This window comes from Panthera onca, chromosome F2 (assembly GCF_046562875.1).
Source record: "Panthera onca isolate mPanOnc1 chromosome F2, mPanOnc1 haplotype 2, whole genome shotgun sequence".
Taxonomy (NCBI): Eukaryota; Metazoa; Chordata; class Mammalia; order Carnivora; family Felidae; genus Panthera; species Panthera onca.
Genome location: NC_138356.1, coordinates 64,406,716 through 64,425,929, shown reverse-complemented (window position 1 = coordinate 64,425,929; position 19,214 = coordinate 64,406,716). Strand labels below are relative to the sequence as shown.

Sequence of the window (19,214 nt, the reverse complement as noted above, 5' to 3'; positions counted from 1 at the left end):
ACATTGAGGGGCACCCTGGCTGGCTTAGTTGCTGGAGCATGCGACTCTTGATCTCAGGGTTTTGGGTTTGAGCCCCACATTGGGTGTAGAGATTATGTAGAAATAAAATCTTTAAGGGGCACCTGGGTAGCGCAGTCAGTCGAGTGTCCGACTCTTGGTTTCCATTCAGGTCATGATCCCAGGGTCGTGGGATCAAGCCCGACATCAGGCTCCTCACTGACTGTGGAGCCTGCTTAAGATTCTCTCTCTTCCTCTACTCCCCTCCCTTGCTCACTCGCTCTCTCTATATGTAAAATTAAAAAAATAAAGTAAAAAATAAAATCTTTGAAATAAGGAAAAAACAAGCAAAAGTGCCTTGAACTCTCATTAATGCTTTCTGAGAACCCTGGTTGGTATTTGGTTATGTAACTATACTGAACAGTAAGAACTTTGGGCAAGATTTATCTCCCGTTTCTTTGAAAAGTGCCCAAGAGGCATGAGATTTTTTTTTTTCTTCTGAGTGAGGACAAATGTCACCTAAAGAATTCCCTGTGTTATCACAGGAAACCTTTGGAGTCTTAGTGAAGAGTCTTGTTTTGCACATTTTTTACCAAAAAAAAAAAAAAAAAAAAGCTAATTATTGCTAAAACTCCCCCAGAGACATGCCACTTTCGAAATCATTCCTTTTCTCTAAGTTTATGAGTAAAAAGGTCTACTCTCTCTAAAAGTTTGGTTTTGAATGTAAAGGAGGCCAGGTTGCATTAGGACTTATTTTCAGGTGATTTGCAAAATTGTTAATTTGAAACTCAGGAACTAAGGGCACTATTGAGCATAAGAATAGACTCGAGACAGCTGTGGAAGACAAGGGTGCTCCCCTACTGAATGTTGTCCAGTCTTGAGGAGAGACACTGTAACGCAGTATCTAAATTCATGGGCTTTTGAGCCTAACCAACATAGGTTTGAATCCTAGAACCACTGTGTGGCCTTGAGTAAATTCTTCCTCTCTCTGAACAAACTTCAGTTTTTTTTTCTTCTGTTACATAGGATTAATAGTATCAGTCCTGGGACTATTAGGAGAAATATATTTATAAATAGTAAATATTTGGGGTGCCTGGGTGGCTCAGTCGGCTAAATGTTCTTCTCTTGGTTTGGGCTCAAGTCATGATCTCACAGTTTCACGAGTTCAAGCCCCGCCTCAGGCTCTGCACTGGCAGCGAGGAGCCTGCTTGGGATTCTCTCTTTCTCCCTGTCTCTCTGCACCACCCCGCCACCCACTTACACTGTCTCTCTCTCTCTCTCTCTCTCTCTCTCTCTCAAAATGAATACACTTAAAAAATTAAAAAAATTAAAAATAGTAAATATTCAATGAATTGTAGTATAATAATGAAGGGACAAAATAATAAATGGGTCATTTTTATTCAGTTTGAGTTTCCCAATCCCTACATCTTTCTGATACGAACACGAATGTAAAAGTATTTATTTGCATGTATACATGAATGAATAAATGTGGGTTTTTTTTTCTCCCTATAATAAAAATTACCTGTCTTAAAGATTATAGGTGTGAAGGACAGGTTAATGGTTGCCAGAAATTTGGGATGGCAGTGGAGAGGGGAGCATTATAACAACCGGGGATAGCTGGAGGGAGGGCTTTTTGGTGATGGAATAGTCCTGTCCTCTCCTCTCCTCTCTCTGCTTTCTCTCCTTACCTTCTGTCTTTTCCTTCCTTCCTCTGATTTTCCTTTCTCTCCTTCCTTCCTTCCTTCCTTCCTTCCTTCCTTCCTTCTTTCCTTCCTTCTTTCCTTTCCTTTCCTTTCCTTTCCTTTCCTTTCCTTTCCTTTCCTTTCCTCTCTTCCTTCCTTCCTTCCTTCCTTCCTTCCTTCCTTCCTTCCTTCCTTCCTTCCCTGTTTGACTTTAAATAGAACAACTCTTAGTGCATCTCTCTGCCCAGTGTTACCCCTTCCTAGGCCAATTCACTTCTTCAATACACATGTCTAAGGGTAAGTAGTAGGCAAATGTGCCACAGACAGGATTCCTAACTAAGGAGTACAAAATTTGGTCATCTATGATTCTTCAATATTCACAATTAATACTGAGCAGTAGGATTAAGAGTGTGGCTAGATATTTCAGTATACTTCCTACAGGAGCAGCAAGGATGTGAGCGTACTATTACAATCCTCTGTGGATTGAGAGGTAAAACAAATTAATATCAGCTCATAGTTTGGAAGTTTTGATATGATACTATTGATAAGCCAGTCAGCCGAATAACAGGAAATCTAAATAGCCTTAATTCAGTTGATGTCCCCAGGTTCTAGAACAATGCCTGGGCACTCGGTAGATGTTTGTGGTTGAACAAATGAGTGAAGGAATGAATGATGGGAGCATTAAGACAAACCATGTGAAACTGACAGAGTATAAAAGTAAAAGTAAAGAATTCATTCACCTTTTGTGGCCCAGACTTGACAAAGTATGATCTGCCAGGAAACATTCTAACCCTTCTCTCTTTGCTTCTCTAGGCAGCTTGAAATTCACTCTCCAGATGCTAAGCACACAGTGATTCTAAGGAGCAAGGACTCAGCCACTGCCCAGGCCTGGTTCAGTGCCATCCATTCCAATGTTAGTGACCTGCTGACCCAAGTGATTGCTGAGGTCAGAGAACAGCTGGGGAAAACAGGCATTGCTGGGAGCCGAGAGATCAGGCATCTGGGCTGGCTTGCAGATAAGGTAAGGAAAATGCTCCCCTGGTAATAGTCATTTTCCCCAGCGATTCCCCAGCACCTGTTGCAGCCATGAGGTCAGTTACCTCGTGCCACACGCTGGGTCCCTCATTCACAGGCCGCTCGGGTTTCTTGGCCATCTCCACTAGGTTTGCTTTTGTGTTCCACATGGGGGCTGTGTCTTCATCAGCTCTGGTTCCCCCAGATATAGTCCAATACATTGCAGATTGCAGGTGGCCACAGATTGTTGAATGGATGAATGAGTTAAGCGAGCGGATGGGTATTGACTCTCACACATAGGAAGGTTGGGGAAAATAAACTCAAAATGGAGCTTTTGCCTTCTGAGGTAAGGAAGTTGCAAGTGTTGCTTTAAAAGGGGGGTTTCTGGGGGCATCTGGGTGGCTCAGTCAGTTGGGGGTCCGGCTTCAACTCAGGTCATGATCTCACAGCTCGTGAGTTCGAGCCCCGCATCAGGCTCTGTGCTGACAGCTCGGAGCCTGGAGCCTGCCTCGGATTCTGTGTCTCCGTTTTTCTCTCTGCCCCTCCCTGGCTCATGCTCTGTCTCTCAAAAATAAATAAAAATTTAAAAAAAGAGGGGGGGGGGAAGGTTCTGTGTGTTTTCATGACCTGCTTATTAACACAGATAGATACATTTACTAATAATAGCAAGGAGTCCTTAGCAACTACCAGCAACTCTTTTGACATATTATTTTATATTTTATCTGTATTCTTAAGTCAGCAGGCCCTAAATGCCATCATTTGTGGGCACCGATGTTGTGCAAGGCATGGCGCTAGGCAGGAGTAGAGGGAAGTGTATAAGGATGAATGAAGATTTAACCTTTGCTCTTGGGGAGGACAGCGACGGGGGGAAGGACCTGGGGTCATGTTAACACTGTTCACTCTGATTTCTTTTCCCAAGTTACATGATATGTTGAAAATAGTAAAACTCACTTTGCGACAATCTCCTGGGAATTAACCCTTCTCTTCATTTCAAAGGATTGAGCCTTTGCCATTATCCCTATACCTGATTGCTGTCCCTTGAACTTGACCTTGAGTGCTCGGGAACACTGGGCTTTTGGAATAGTCTGACCTCCCAGTGACTCACATTGTCATAGGAGGTAAATGGGAATAATGATTGTTGCAATAAACAGCCTTCCTGCCAGTGAACCGTGTCATCTGAGAAGGTCCAGTCAAACAGCACTTGAAAATAATACTTGAGCACAGTATTCGGCTGTTTTCCACCATTGTTCTTTGTTTGCACCAGTTCATGCCTGAGTCTGAGCCACAAAATTCAACACAGAGTGGGTTGTTTGATTTGGTGTCGTCCCATCTCTCACAGATTCCAGAGGATGAAAGGGGCAATGCAGGTGGTGGTAGCCCCCAGGGCATGATAAACAAAACCCACAGGTAGCTTCTGGAAACCTTATGGGCTGGGGTTCTCAGTGAAAACAATACTGCAAATCTGGATGACATCGTTTTAGAAGTCACAGTCTCTAACACTCTTTACTTTTTCCTTTCTCCAAATGTGTGGGGGAATCTTCCCATAGCAAGCAACAGAAAGCTCAACTCAGTTGAGCAAAAAAGTGGTGTACCACTTTTTTTTTAATTTTTTTTATTTTTTATTTTTTATTTTTTACCACTTTTGCAAAACTACGGTGTCCAAGGATCAACTTCAGGCATGGTGGGATCCAGGGATCCAAATAATGATATTAGACCTGCTTCTCCATCTTTTTGCACCCTGCCCACTTCATTGGTTTACACTTAGGCAAGCCCTCGACCTTGGCCCAACAGTTCGAGGCTTGTGATGTCCCTTACAGGTACCTGTCTCACTGAATAAAGACCTCTTTGCCCCCCACAGAAGAGTGGAACTGAGATTCCTGAGATTAAGCCTAATTGACCTGACTCAGATCAGATGTTCAGCCCTGGGTTGTACTGAGATCAGCCTCATCCAAGTCATGTGCACTGAGAGATGGGGACAGGCGGTTCTCTAATGCAAAGTCTGGCTGCTGTGCTAGGAGGATTTGAATGGGTTGTGGAGAAGCCAGAGCAACAGACGTTCACTCTAGAAGGAGAAGATGAGGATGAAAGACGTCCTCCCTTGGTTAGGGGTCTGGGTAGACTGGCAGATATTCTGCAGATTTCAGGGTCCTGGCAGGAGGTGGAAGGCAAACCTAAAAGTGATGGTTGGAAAGGATTTAAGGCAGCAGTAATTTGAAAGGTGTGGCCAAGGCAAGGAAAACCAAGAAGAGATGGAGAAGTACTCCAGAGGCACCAATGGCACGAGGCCACTACCATCCCTTAATTTGCAATAACAAGGAAAAGGAGCGGTTACCTGAAACTAGCGGGACTTGCAGCTCTAGAAAAGGGCCACCACCAAGAGCTGAGGCCTTTGAGAGGGAAGCACATCCGTACAAGTCCTGCCCGCTGATCTGCCAGTGTCTCCCATTGGCTGAGGCTGACTGGAAGCCAGAGGCAAGGGAGCCCCACTGATGCACTCCGACAAGGTCTGTCTCCCAAGGCACAAGCAGGGTGGAAAAGGGTAGAGACTGGACCCGGAGGGGCAAAGAGAGCTGTCCAGCATACACATCTCTCCGCCTTCCAAGTAACTGAGATGCTGTCCACTCTTGGAGCTTCTTTTTTCCATCTCTTTCAACACGAACTTCACTACCATTTGGATGGTTGGAAAACATAATTGTGTCGTTATTAATGATGTTGAAAGTTTTTCCAAAGATTCCATTTTCTCACTTAAAAGTTGTCTGCTTATCCCAGATTATCAGTAGACACATTATTAGGCATTCCCATGGAGCAGTAATAAAGGCTCCTAAAAAGCTCTTTTTGTTTTCAGAATAGTATTGTTCTTATCATATAATTTCAGATAACCATTACAGATGTTTCTTCAAATTGCATTGTGTGCTGTGTTCCTAAGAACAGTAATGACTTACCATGGACAATTATCAGAAGCAAGAATGTCTTTTATTGCCTTTAGCTTCAAAACTTTTCAAAGATTACCATGGATCAAGTCCTAGGGAAAAAAAATCCAAGCCGGAATCTTTTCTGATTAAATATTTAATACTGAATCCTAGTGTGGAGGCATACAAACGGTTTTCAGCAAAATGTTACAATGAATGGCAAATCCTTAATACTGTGGCCTTCTTATATTATCACAAATATCAGAGAATTCACTTGGTATTTGTAAAGATATAAAGTGTGATCCTATATATATTCAGCTGTACTTTACCTTAAATTGATGTCCTTTGTCTTTTCCTATACTGTTAATCTTTAATTTTGTGATTAATGATGGCAGCTCTGGGACAAGATTTGTACATTTTAATTTAATTTCAAGTTTTTAGAACTGCATTTACCTGAACTAAAATAATACAGAACAACAACAACTTCCCTTTAAAAGATTTTTTTTATGTTTATTTATTTTTGAGAGACAGAGACAGACAGACAGAGACCTGAGCTGAAGTCAGATACTTAATTGACTCATCCACCCAAGCACCCCAGCAGCTTCCCTTTTAAAATCCTCTCTGTGTTAATCCTAAAACCTCCTCTGTACTACACAGGAGGAAAACTTTGTATTAATATTATCATTCCCTGTGATATGGTCTGAGCACTGGAAGAATGACTCCCACAAAATGGCTAGTTCTTGAGGCAATGGAGAGAGTTGAGTGCACTCCAAGAGAAGAGGATGAATATGGGGAAAAAAAAGTGGTAATGGATTAATGCAACTTGTAGAGAGGACACGCCAGAGACTGGTCTAAAGGGAGGTGAGGGCTCATCCAGGAGGAAGCTGACAAGCAAATCTGATACCTTGGATGGCACCCCATTATGGAAGATCTTGAAAGCTGGGCAGATAAGTTGACTTTGATTTGGTGGGTAGTATTGTATATGTATCTTCATATACAATATCAGAGAGCAGGGACACAGAAGTAATTGCTAGGGACTGAGTGTTTATGTCCCCCCAAATCCGTATGTTGGAGGCTGGGCCTTCGGGAGGTAATTAGGCTTAGATGAGGTTAGAGCATAGAGTGCCATGATGGGATTGGTGCTTTTTGAGGGGATGAAGAGAGAGACCAGAGCCCTCTCTCTCTACCATGTGAGGGTACGGCAAGAAGGTAGCTTTCCAGGGCCAGGAAGAGGGCCCTCAACAAGAACCCCATGTTGGCACCCTGATCTTGCACTTCCAGCCTCCAGAGCCATGAGAAATAAATGTTTGTTGTTTAAGCCACCCAATCTATGGTATTCTAACAGCCTGAACTATGACATTGATCTAAACCAACCTCTTCTTTGTACAGATGAGGAATCTGGGACCCAGAAAATGCAAAGTGTTTTATCTAAAGTCACAGTCTAAATCAAGACACAGGAATAATTAGAGAGTGGGACAAGGTGATGACATCCTTATTTTTTACTTTAATTTTTAAAAGAATCCACTGCAGCTCATCCATTGCAATTGATTTTATTCTTTCCTTAAACTTAGCCATTCTCTGGACTCCCTACAGTGTCAAAGTCAGCACTGGGCCAATAGTCTTTGAACTGGGGCCTTTTTTTTTTTTTTTTTTTTTTCTTTTTTTTGTCTGCTTCACTTCAGGGTCCTCGGAACTATGACAGTAACAGTGACAGGCCCTGTGCTGCTTTTCCTATAAGCACCCGCACCTGGAGATGGGTCAGGTGTACCAATATGGTCTTTCCCTTGTTCTTATTAGTCTCAAACCTTTACACTCCTTACAAGCCCCAGTCTATCTCAAAAGGGCCTATAAATGCTAATCCTCACCCTGAACTGTAAAATGCAGTATGTCCCAAACACACTCTTCAGTCATTGTTCTTTAATCTTTTTGCAGTTGTTACTGAGCTGTTTTCAATGATCAGTCAGATTTCAGACAAGAGAAAAAGGAACTGAGCTCAGACTCTCCTGCTACTTAGAAAAACACTGATCAACAGGGAACATGGCAGAATTGCTGAATTCTGTTTTGTGCTGGGTTCATCAGGTGTTGCCTTTGCTCTATCTTGTCATCTTAGTTTGCACACCATTTCTTGTCAGATTAAAAACACAAAAACACAACACAACACAACACAACACAACAAAACAAACAAAAAACCCAGCTGGGAGTTCTGAGTTGCAAATTCAATTCTCAGCTTTCGTCATTTCCACTTCTGATTTTTAAATGGGAACATTTATATAGCTGTGCCTCCCCAGGGTGTTCCTAAAGGAAAGGAAGTTGGTAATTAGTATTTATTATGTGCCTAGTCTGTCTCAAGCTATGTGCCTTAGATAATTCCTATCCTATGAGGCCAGCTTAGAGAAGTTGAGTAATTTCACCCATCTCGTAAGTGGCAGAGACAGGGCATGGGCCCTTCTTTCTAATTCCAATGTCCAGAATTTTCCACTAAGCTGAGCTAATAAAGGGATCCAGGGAACATGGGTCCATATACGTGAGACTGCCAGAATCCAGTGTCAGAGCGATATTACATACAAAAAGCCAGGTTTCAGAACTAAGAGACTTATCAAAAGAACTCCTATCCTTTATTTGTCTTTGTGAAAATAAAGGGTGTCTTCATCAGTTCAGGCTGCTGTAACAGTGCGATAGACTGGGTGGCTTATAAACAGAAATTTGTTTCTCACAGCTCTGGAGACTGGAAGTCTGAGATCAGGGTGCCAGCATAGTTGAGTACTGGTGAAACCCTCTTTCTGATTTGTAGACAGCCCTCTCATTGTCTCCTCACTTGGCAGAAAGAAAGTAACTCTCTTCTTACAAGGGCACTAATCCCGTCATGGGGGATCCACCATGGGGGATCCACCCCACCTACTTACCTCCCAAAGGCTCCACTGCAAATACTGTCACACTAGGAGGGGTTTGACATATACGAATTTGGAGGTGGGGGTTGGAGGACACATTGGGTCTATAGCAGGGGGCGTTCACAAAACAGGTCGGTGCAACGCTTACTAAAATCTTTTCTCTCCTGTTGACTTCCATCCTAATCTTGAACTACTTTCATTCCTTCCATAACCCTAAAAGAAGAAAACCCTTGAGAAGAAGAGATTCTCTCTTCTGTGTTCTTCCTGTATTCTTGACTATGTCAGTCAATTACACCTCTCTGGCTAGTCCCTGCCTTTATATTTCACACAATAATCCTCTGCCCTTCTTCTGTTTCTTCCTCTTTTGTACTACAGAAGCCCAGAGTACAGGTCCAACAAAGGCTGAAATTGTATTTGATAGGACAGGTTAGGCTAAGACTAAGATACACACACACTTGCTTTGAGTGTTTCCAGTATCTATGAATTTCAGTTATCATGGTTCAAGTCAGTATCCCCAGTCTCAACAGCATAGTTCAAATTTCAGTGACTATGCTATATTACCTGCAAGTAATTTTATAAAGTACAAACTTTGCTGGCAGCTTTTCATTCAAAAAAATCCCTGTGTGAATAGCTGATGTGCAGATTGTGACTAATCACATGCCTTCTCTCACAATCCGTGGGCCATCGGTCACCGCATATCTGTTCATTCACACATAGACTGCAAAGTGGGTAGTTGTGTTTCTGCCTTGTCTCCTAGTAATAAATCTATGACATTTTATAAGAATGGATAAGAGAAAGGGGGAGATGTCCAAAAAGGGTGAAAGTGCAGTAAAATGAAAAGTGACAATTCTGGAAGTGAGCTTCCCCCCAAACATAAATGGAATTATAGAAGAACTAGCTGATCATGGGGGTGTAAATGCTCGTACCATTCAAGAGACTCCTTACATGCAGCCAGAAGTCAGTGATGTACCCCAGAAGAAGTGAGACGCTTCACAACAGGGGAACTTTCAGAGACATTTCGCATCCCTGAAAGTAGAAAGGATAAAATGTTGCTGGCTGATCCAGACTTAGAAAGGAGTAGGATGGCTTGTCAAGGCAGAGAGAAGATGCTCACTCCAAATTCCGAGTCACATGACGAGAAGGCAAGAAGCCCTGTTCACACTTCTCTCAAGTTTTTGACAAAGAAATAACACATTTTCATTCTTGATCTTTCTACTGTTTTAAATGATAGATTACTAAGTAAATATGTTTTATATTTACTATTTTTTTCATTTCCCTGTATATTCACAACCGAGAGTAAGACAGTTTTTAATGTTTTAATACAACATGTTGCGTATCTAGAGACCAATCCTGATTTTTTCCAAGTGACTGAGATCATTTAGTGTGGTTTCAGTTTACACAGTCTTTTTTATTGTTCAGCGCTGCTGTGTGAAGTCAGAACTGTCTGTCTCTCTCGGTCTATCCATCTCTTCCTATATCTGTTTATCCACCCATTCATCTAGCCTGTCTATCCGTCCTTATCCATCCATCTCTCTCTCTCTCTCTCTCTCTCTCTCTCTCTCTCTCTCCATCCATCTGCCTCTCTCTATATTCACCTCTACCTATCCATCCATGTCCTATCTATCTCTACCTATCAACATACTTTTCCATATATTTTCACATAATTCACTAGACCATCACTAATTTTCAGTTCCAACGATAGCAATTTATTCAGCCCCTAAAATTCCCTATGAATATAAGCAACCAAGGAATTTCGTTCTGTAGCTGCATTGCCCAGCTATCTAAGAGAGGAATCTCAAATGCAAATGTAAAAGAGCCCTGGCCTGAGGAACACAGGCTGCCGGTAATCAAGATCTTGACAGTGTAATTAAGGGAACGATATTTCTGGAGCCTCTAAATATATCAGCTCCACCATCTGCCTAAAAATCACCTACGTGGGAATTTCCCACCACTTCTTCCAGGGAGAAAATAGTCTCTGACCTGAGGGAACTCCCATCTGATAAATAGAAATAGAAATACTGTCCAGGCTACCCCTGACTTGCATCATCCCTAAATCAAGACTGTTTGTTATGCTAGGAAACACAGACTGTTAATGCAATTAAGTGCTAATGGGTCTGTTGTGCTGCTTTATAAGGCAGTCATCCAGTTCCTGAGTGAATCACCTCTGTGATGGAACAAGACCGAGGAAAACCGGCAACAGCTTGGTTATTTTCCTGTTAGTCTTGCACTACAAGTGTTTAAAGTGTAGGTGCCAATGTGAATGGAATTCAAGTGTCCCCCATCTTCCATTCTCTCAAAAATCAGGGATCTAAAACTGGGGTGGGTGGGTAGCAGGGAGGCCGCCATAACGGAATTATGGAAATACGCCCACTTCTCTGCATCACTTGACAGTGCAATTTAGTAACGGGAGTCATTGTCACCAAGGTGGAGACATCAGTGCTGCCCACGTAGAAGACATGGGGCGTGTACATTCTGTCCTTGTAGGCTGATTCCCACAAATTCATATGAGCCCTACTTGATCTTCTTGGAGACATGTGTAGAACTCAAGATTGAAAGCTCCCTGTGCTCGGTCATATGGCCAGCAGACTCTGATACTTTATTTTATCTTATTGGTTGTTACAGATCACCCTTTCTTTATGAAATAGATCTCTTCCAGAACTCCCTCTCTTTAGTTAAAAAAAAAATTGATTTTACTATTGATTTCCATTATTTAATTATTCCGATCACCTGTTGACCTCCTTGGTGAGGAAGAGACACCCCCTCTCCCCCCCAAGTAGGAGATGGCAGAACCCATGACACGGGCACTGGACAGAGGAGCCTGGCAGCGGCTCATTAGTCGCATTTACTCAGGGCCCAGGAGGATGCTGCAAGCACTGCAGGGCCACATAGGTTTCCTCGGGGACAGAGGGAAGCGGCAGGGACTGTGGGAGAGGCCTTGTAGTAAGAAGCAGGTGAGATGCTCTCTGGTTCCCATGGGAGTATGGGATTGGCTTGTTTGAATCATTCTGCAGGCTGTCGGGGAAGGAAAACCCATTAGGGTAAGGACGAGGGGGAGTACAGGGAACTGGGTGGTGGGCATATCAGATGAGAGCAGGAGCCCTGTGAGGCTCAGAGATGCTAAGGCAGCACATGAAATTTCAGGCCTTACAATACATTGATCAGTGTCTTAGGACTCTTCAGAAGTCAAGTCGGAGATGGAGATTCCCTGGGGAGGCATTTACTGAGGGAGGACACTTGGGAGAAACCTGTAAAGCAATGAGTGAAACAAGATAGGCAAGGGGGGTGGGGCGGGGAGGGAAGCCAAATAAAGATGTGGTATCAGCTAGAATTTAGCTTCATCCCGATCCCACAGGGGGCTCTGGAGCCTGAAGGGCAGCACAGAGCACAGATCCCCCGCCCCCCCCTGCCCCGCCCACCTTAAGCTGAAGAGTTGAGGTTTTATACCCCTGTTTAAGTCAGCCACTGGCTGTGGGCTACTTTGTAGGTAAGGAGAGGCCACTCCCGTCTGCCTGGAGCAGTTGTCTAAGAGGAAGAGAAGGTTTAAGCTGTGGGCAGGGATTCTTCACATCAGGTGAGGGCTGAATGCTCCCCCTAGAAAAGGGTATTTTGGCAGAGGACCAACCATATCCACGGTAATCACTCGTGTGTTCGCAGGGGGAAAAACAGTCCAGCCCATGTACACAGGATCTTCAAGTGGCAAAGAGATACAGATAGTAGCCAACACACAGATGATTATAGCCACCACCTGGCAGTTTAATTTTATTTACAACTATATTCAAGTTCTAGTAACTCACCCTGGCATTTACTCATGACGTTCTTCCTCACGCCATAGAAGAATTGTTTTTTAATGCTTTGACATTCTCAGTATCATTTTCAGAGTCACTTCGCACCCTTACATTTTTGGCTTGGGCTTTTTATTACTTCAAATAGGACTAGGCTGCAATATTGCCAAAGCAATGCAAATTAACATGCTTTGTTTTTCATCCTGAAACTCTTTCAAATTGGTATGTTCAGGTTTCATAAGCTAAATCAAAGCGATTAAGTTTGAAGTCTTTTATTCTATTTTAATTTTTTTAATGTTTATTTATTTTTGAGACAGAGAGAGACACAGCATGAGCAGGGAAGGGGCAGAGAGAGAGGGAGACACAGAATGTGAAGCAGGCTCCAGGCTCTGAGCTGTCAGCACAGAGCCCAACGCGGGGCTCGAACTCACGAACTGTGAGATCATGACCTGAGCCAAAGTCGGACGCTTAACCGACTGAGCCACCCAGGTGCCCCTATTTTATTTAGAATTAGGAATAGAAAAAGATGGATCTAGAATTCTAGAGTCCGATTTAAGAACATCCACATCGGCGTATGACCTGAGTCAGGATGAAAAGAGGGTCTTTGTGGAGGCTTAGAGGTCAAGTGAGACTCTCAGAATTATTCTCACTCATTTCCCTTTCACGATTCAGGGAGAGACCCTGTAATAGTCCTTGATCTGTTTTTTGCCCTGCAGGTTACAACCTTATAGAGAAAAGAGGCAATTTCTTATTTAGGCTTGTTGCTCCAGTGCCTAGACAGGGTCTGGAAAATAACAGGTTGTCAGTCTATGTTTGTCGAATGAGTGAGTCTTAGCCAGAATGTGTAGTCCCTGCTACCTGCAGGCACTGCAACAGATTTCTCTGGGAATGCAGTACGATCTCACGTTGTATGTTCAACATGGCTTTGTTGGAAGAGGAGAGGAGTGACCCAGTCACCTCACCCTCATTTCTGTGTTCTCAACAATCATCTTTGCACAGGAGAATTCTCAGGCCATACGCTCCGTGTAACTTAGGGATTTCCTTACTTCAACATGTCAAGCCTCTCAATTTTGAGTGAGATGCAGGTGTGATGGTCTTCGAGTAGCTGTTCTTTATGTTTTACGAATTTATCTTCCTTCATAGTGAAAAGAACACTGGATTAGTAGTCAGAAAATGAGGACCCTAGGCTCAGCTAGCTCATTGCTGTGTTGTCCCTGGCAAATAACACAACTCGGATGCATGCCTTACTTATTCCATGGGTTCTGAGAATCAGATTCTTACAGTGCTTTAGAGCTAAGAGGGACAGAAAAAATAACAGAATATGAATTGGCAATGGTATGTGACTTGGCTGTAATCATGCAGCTAGTTTGCTTGACGGGTGAGACTAAAATTCATGTCTCTCTGATTTTCAGTCTAGGGCATAATTTGCTCCATCCCGTGCACCTCACCATCCGTGTAGTGTTGTAAAAACAATTCAGAATTATGCAAATACACCATCGTTTTATTGCTATTTTGCCATTGGGGATTGTGGGGGTCTACTGGTCTAGAACTTTGGTGAGATCAGAGGTGGGGAAAGAGATTGGGAATACCTTCTAGAGAGGAAGATCAAAGGGTGGAAGAAATCTCTTGGAAAGTAAGAACAAAAGAGTGAAAACTTGGGGATCATAAGGAGGAGAAGACTAGACAAGAGTTGGTTTCTGGTCATGATGACCCGTTGGCCAAGGCCTCTCCTGCCCTGATTAGAATTGACAGTTTCCTCTTGTCCTGAAAGACTTCTAGAATAGCACTAGCAATGATTATTTGCTTGTCTGTCAAATGACTTTATTTTGGCTCACAAAACATGTGGCTGTGTAGTTCACTTATCTTTCCAGCCTCCCTCTCCTACCCCCTCCTCACCATTCCTCACCCCTTCTCTGTTCTGTGGAAAGATGGACTAAACCTTGTGTGAACTATACTCTGTCTGATTCTTGTCAGTTGCTGATTCCCTAAACTCCTTCCTATACCTCCTTTTCCCTAGTTAACTCTACCTAAGGGCCGCTTTCTGGTCATTAGCAGTAATGGGTTTGGAAGGGAGAAATGCAAATCAACCCAATCTTTATCAGAGGCAATGGAAAACAATGTGTCCGGGGACTCCATCAGTGAAGACAGAGCATGTAGGCATGTCTGGGTTTCACAAAAACTTGATTGTGAACATTTTGTTTTGTATACCAAATCTCCCAACACAGACACGCAGCACAAAGACAACCTGAAGTCAATAGTGTCGGTGCTCAGAACACAGAAGTCCCGTGTGTGTGTGTGTGTGTGTGTGTGTGTGTGTATACACAGTGGATGCTGTAATTGTATAGATCTTAACTGTTGAATTCAAGAACCAAGCATTTTGGCTAAGGTGGGTTTGGGGAACCTAGAAATAAGGCTGGAATCAAATAAATCCAATAAGAACCAAGTGAATGAATGCATAGGAGGCAGGGAAGGCTGGCAGGGTTGCGATGCAGCAGGATATAGAAACGAGAGCAGGGCTTTGGATGGGGACCTACCTGGATTTAATCCCTGCTTTGTTACTTACTGGTTGAGTGACTTTAGACAACTTTTTAAAAGTCTTCGATCTTTTGTGTCTATAAAAAAGACATTAATACTTACCTCAAAAGAGAATTTATATGACTTAAATGAAATATCGTATGTCAGTGTCTGCCACAGGGCCTGGCACATAGCAGCCAGTAAGTTGAAAGCAGTATATGAAGGTTGTCAGCGTTCCGGCTTGCAAATTTTATTGGAAAGGTAGCTCTCCCTTCTAAGCAGTAGTTTTGAAGTGGGATTTATACAGAGGCCTTTAGAAATCCTCAAACCTGTGAATGCTACCAAACTGTATGCATATATTTTCTTTTATTAAATGCAGTAAAAAGGATTTGCACTGGTCGTTTCTCCAAAATGCTGACTTACCTGTGGGGCTCAGAGCTACCGAATCAGCATTCTGCTGTTTAATTTATCTCTAACTTCTGTTTTCTGGCAGAAAACTATCCCTTTCATGACCGGTACTATCATTTGGCTTTTTAGGCCATTTTCCAAAAAGAAACAAGAGTAGAATATACGCATATGGGGTGTGTGTCGTTAATGACGTCAAGTGAGGGAACCGAGGGCCACACGGACTGATAAGCCTGTGGAGGGCAGTCAGCCCGCGCTTGCACAACTGGTCCCCTAGCAAAATTACAAATGACTGCAAGGCACCAGCATTCAGGGTCACACACAGTGACGACTGTATTAAATCCATGAAGGCCAAAGGTCTACCGTATGTGGTAGAGTAAAACCTGAGTGAAAATATATACCCGGCGATAGTGCTGCCACAATTAGGAAAGGAGAAAGCACAGTAGAAATTGTGGTTTCTAGAGGGGAAAAGTCAGATTGGAGTTGGTCCCTAAAGAGTGAAACGATTTGGGGGCGCCTGTGTGGCTCAGTTGGGTGAGCCTCTGACTTCGGCCTCAGGTCACCATCTCACAGCTTGTGGCCCTAGAACCTGCTTGGGATTCTGTGTCTCCCTCTCTCTCTGCCCTTCCCCCACTCACGCTCTGTCTCTCACTCTCTCTCAAAATAAATAAACATAATAAAAAAATTTTTTTTAAGTGAAAAGATTTGTATTTGGCCTATTTCTTACTTTCACAAAGAAACTCCTAAAATAAAGGAGCTTAGTATGTGATGTCATAAGTATAATTGATTGATTGTAAATCAATCTCAGTTTCCCTGTAAATAGAATGTAGAATTCATATGTAAGTATAATTTTAATTAAGACCCTATTATCAAGCTTATAGAGGTAATTCCATATTTAACCAACTATAAGTTACAAAAACACCTTTCTTTTTTTTTTTTTTTTTAATTTTTTTAAATGTTTATTTATTGTTGAGAGACAGAGATAGAGCATGAGCTGGGGAGTGGCAGAGACAGAGGGAGACATAGAATCCAAAGCAGGCTCCAGGCTTTGAACTGTCAACACAAAGCCGGACGTGGGGCTCAAACCCACAAACTGTGAGATGTGACCTGAGCCGAAGTCGGACGCTTAACTGACTAAGCCACCCAGGAGCTCCATAAAAACACCTTTCTAAGGTTTATGTAAACTTGATTAAATAAAGCAATTGTAACCGAATGTATAAAACTGAATTTCAAGCAAAGGCATAAAATAATGTATTCATAATTCCCGTTTTTTCTTTTCCTTAGAAGAGATCAGAAGTTGAAGGAACAAGTATCTGTAGGAAGTTTAGGTTCTTAATGACTTTTGCAGAAACTAATCTATAAATTTGTATTTTCTTGTTTCCTCCACTCTGTATTTAAACTTTTCTGGTGGCAAATGAGGACTTTAAAAACAACTGCTAATCATTCAAGTTTCTGGAAACCTCACTCTGTACCTTTATCTTACTCTGAGAAAGCAGACCTTAGAGCTGGAGGAGCCAACTTCTTTTGGCCTTTGGTTTTCCACCATTGGGCCCTTTGGCATGTTGTTTTTCTTCCATTTCAAGCTTTAAGGCTTTGGCGTGAATAATAACTGGGTTGGAAGATAATTTGATGTAGAATCCAACAGCTATAAGTCCAGAATGGAACTGTCACAGGAATCTGTTTTTACTTCATCTCTTAGAGGTTGGACATCTTTTAAATCATAAATAATTTAGTGATTTTTGAAAACAAATGTAGGGTTAGTTATATGCTCATTTACTTGATAAACATTATTTAGTACCTATAATTCATTCATTCAGTAAATAACTGTTGAGTACATACAATCTATAAGCAGGTTTAAGTACTGGGAGTGGAACAGTGAGCAAGTCAGACAAATTCCTTCTGCTCTGGAGCTTGCATTTCAGCAGACAAGATGGATAATACACAGGAAAACAAACAATTGGATATAAGTGCCATAAAGGGAATGAGTAATGTAAATGTAAGGGGCTAGAGGAGTTATTCTAGATAATTGTTTATAATGGGCAAGGCCCTGGGCTGGAAATACCAAGAAGTTCTCAAGGAGCTCACTGACAGATGGGAAAGACAGGCATGGAAACGAAGAATTTCGAATGTACAAATTCTAAATTTCTGTGTTGAATCTGTGAGGGCTCCTAGAAAAGAATGTGCTAATTTGGCCTAGGAGCATAAGGAAGGTATTAAACAGAGTCTTAACGATCAGGTAGAGGAGGACTTTCTGGGCAGAAGGAGTAGCACGGGAAAAGGCTTCAAGGTGCACAATGTGTGGCCTCGTTTAAGAGTAGCCATTAATCTTGGGTGGCTGGAGCACTGGATATAGATATTCAGGTGATGCTGCCTTTCTCAGCAACGCCCTCAGGCAGTTGTACTTTCACTCCTGTGCTGCTGTATTGCATTTTTAGAATTCTTCCTTGGAATTGCCTTCAAAGATGATTTCTTAGCAATGTATGTCTGTATTTTTCACTTTCACTCTGCTTGGTTCAGCTCAGCCCCCTCCACCCCTTTAGACAATGGTTCCTGCCTCCCAGAGCTGGGTACCGGGAGGTGAGTTTTGAGCCTCCGAATATAGTCGGGCATGCTGCTGTGCCATCTGAGGCTGACCACCAGGGATGCCGCACCCAAAATGCATGAGGAAACCAAATGCCATAAAATTCTTCAGGAAAATAATTTAACAGCATTTGTAAGTGCCTACCACTGAGCCAGGTGCTCTGTTCTACCTTGCTACTAATTCTATTGGGGTTTACATATTAATTCCATATTCACCCAGTAATGTAAATCTGCAAGCTCACGACAATCTTTCTTTTAAAAAGAAAGAACTGTAGCATATTGCTCCTTATGAAATACAGTCTAGGGCTTTGTGTATTGTACCCAAATAGATTTAGACGTGAACACTTCTCCCACAAAGATCTTCTTCCTTGATCTCTTAGAACTACAGAAGTTATAAGAAACAATTATCTTGATCTGTTTGGGCTGCTATAACAAAATACCATACCATAGACTGGGTACCTTATCAATAACATAACTGTATTTCTCACAGTTCCAGAGGCCGGAAGTCTAAGGTCAGAGAGCCAGCATAGTCAGGCAAGTGCTGTCTTCCAGACTGTAGACGTCTGATCACATCCTCACAGGGGGAAGAGGCAAGGGGAGAGAGAAGCTCTGGGGAGTCTCTTCTATAAGGACACTAGTTCCCTTCACATAGGTTTCACACCTTCAGGACCTCATCACTTCCCAAAGGCACCCACCTCCCAGTACTGGCACCTTGGGCGTTCAGTTTTTAACATACGAGTTTTGGGGAGACACACACATCCAGACCGTAACAGCAATTCACTGTTTGCGTTAGTGCTTTATGGAGTGACTTTGTGTTTGTTTCCTTCAGCACTCGTGAGAACTCACTGATTCTACACCATGTAAGCACCAGAGCACAAGTGAGTTCTTTCTCTTGATGAGTGAGCCCATGCCTGCTTGCAGGTGTGCCCGGCTTAGAGGTGTGGGCCGCCTGGCTCTGCAGGAGCCATGTCCCCTTTCACAGGACACAGACACCATCCAAGATGTCGTGCATACCTCGTGTTCGTCATGGTTCGACGTGCTTATTGGGATTCTGCCAAACATTGGTGTGATCACTGAGAATAAAATCTCTCTGAATTATGTTGACAAGAAAACGGATTCTCAGTGTTGGAATGATTAGTTTGACCTTTCTCTTTTTTTTCTTTTTAATTTTTTAAAAAATGTTTATTTATTTTTGAGAGAGACAAAGACAGAGCACGAGCGGGGGAGGGGCAGAGAGAGAGGGAGACACAGAATCTAAAGTAGGCTCCATCCTCTGAGCTGTCAGCACAGAGCCTGATGCGGGGCTCAAACCCCCAAACAGGGAGATTGTGCCCTGAGCTGAAGGCGGACACTTAGCCGACTGAGCCACCCAGGCGCTCCTTGACCCCCTGTGAGGATGTGATCATTTTTAAGTGGATTTATGAAAATGTGAGCCCTGCACGC

The 19,214-nt window shown here is 42.8% G+C and overlaps 1 protein-coding gene across 3 annotated transcripts in view; it reads left to right on the top strand.

Moving 5' to 3' along the window:
- Positions 1–19,214, top strand: part of SNTB1 (syntrophin beta 1) — a 235,171-nt gene that overhangs the window by 140,341 nt on the left and 75,616 nt on the right. For all 3 annotated transcript variants that reach the window (XM_060611234.2, XM_060611233.3, XM_078441968.2), the window contains one exon: positions 2,493–2,700. In XM_060611234.2, coding sequence (XP_060467217.1) covers positions 2,493–2,700 — 208 coding nt within the window. The remainder of the gene's footprint in view (positions 1–2,492; positions 2,701–19,214) is intronic.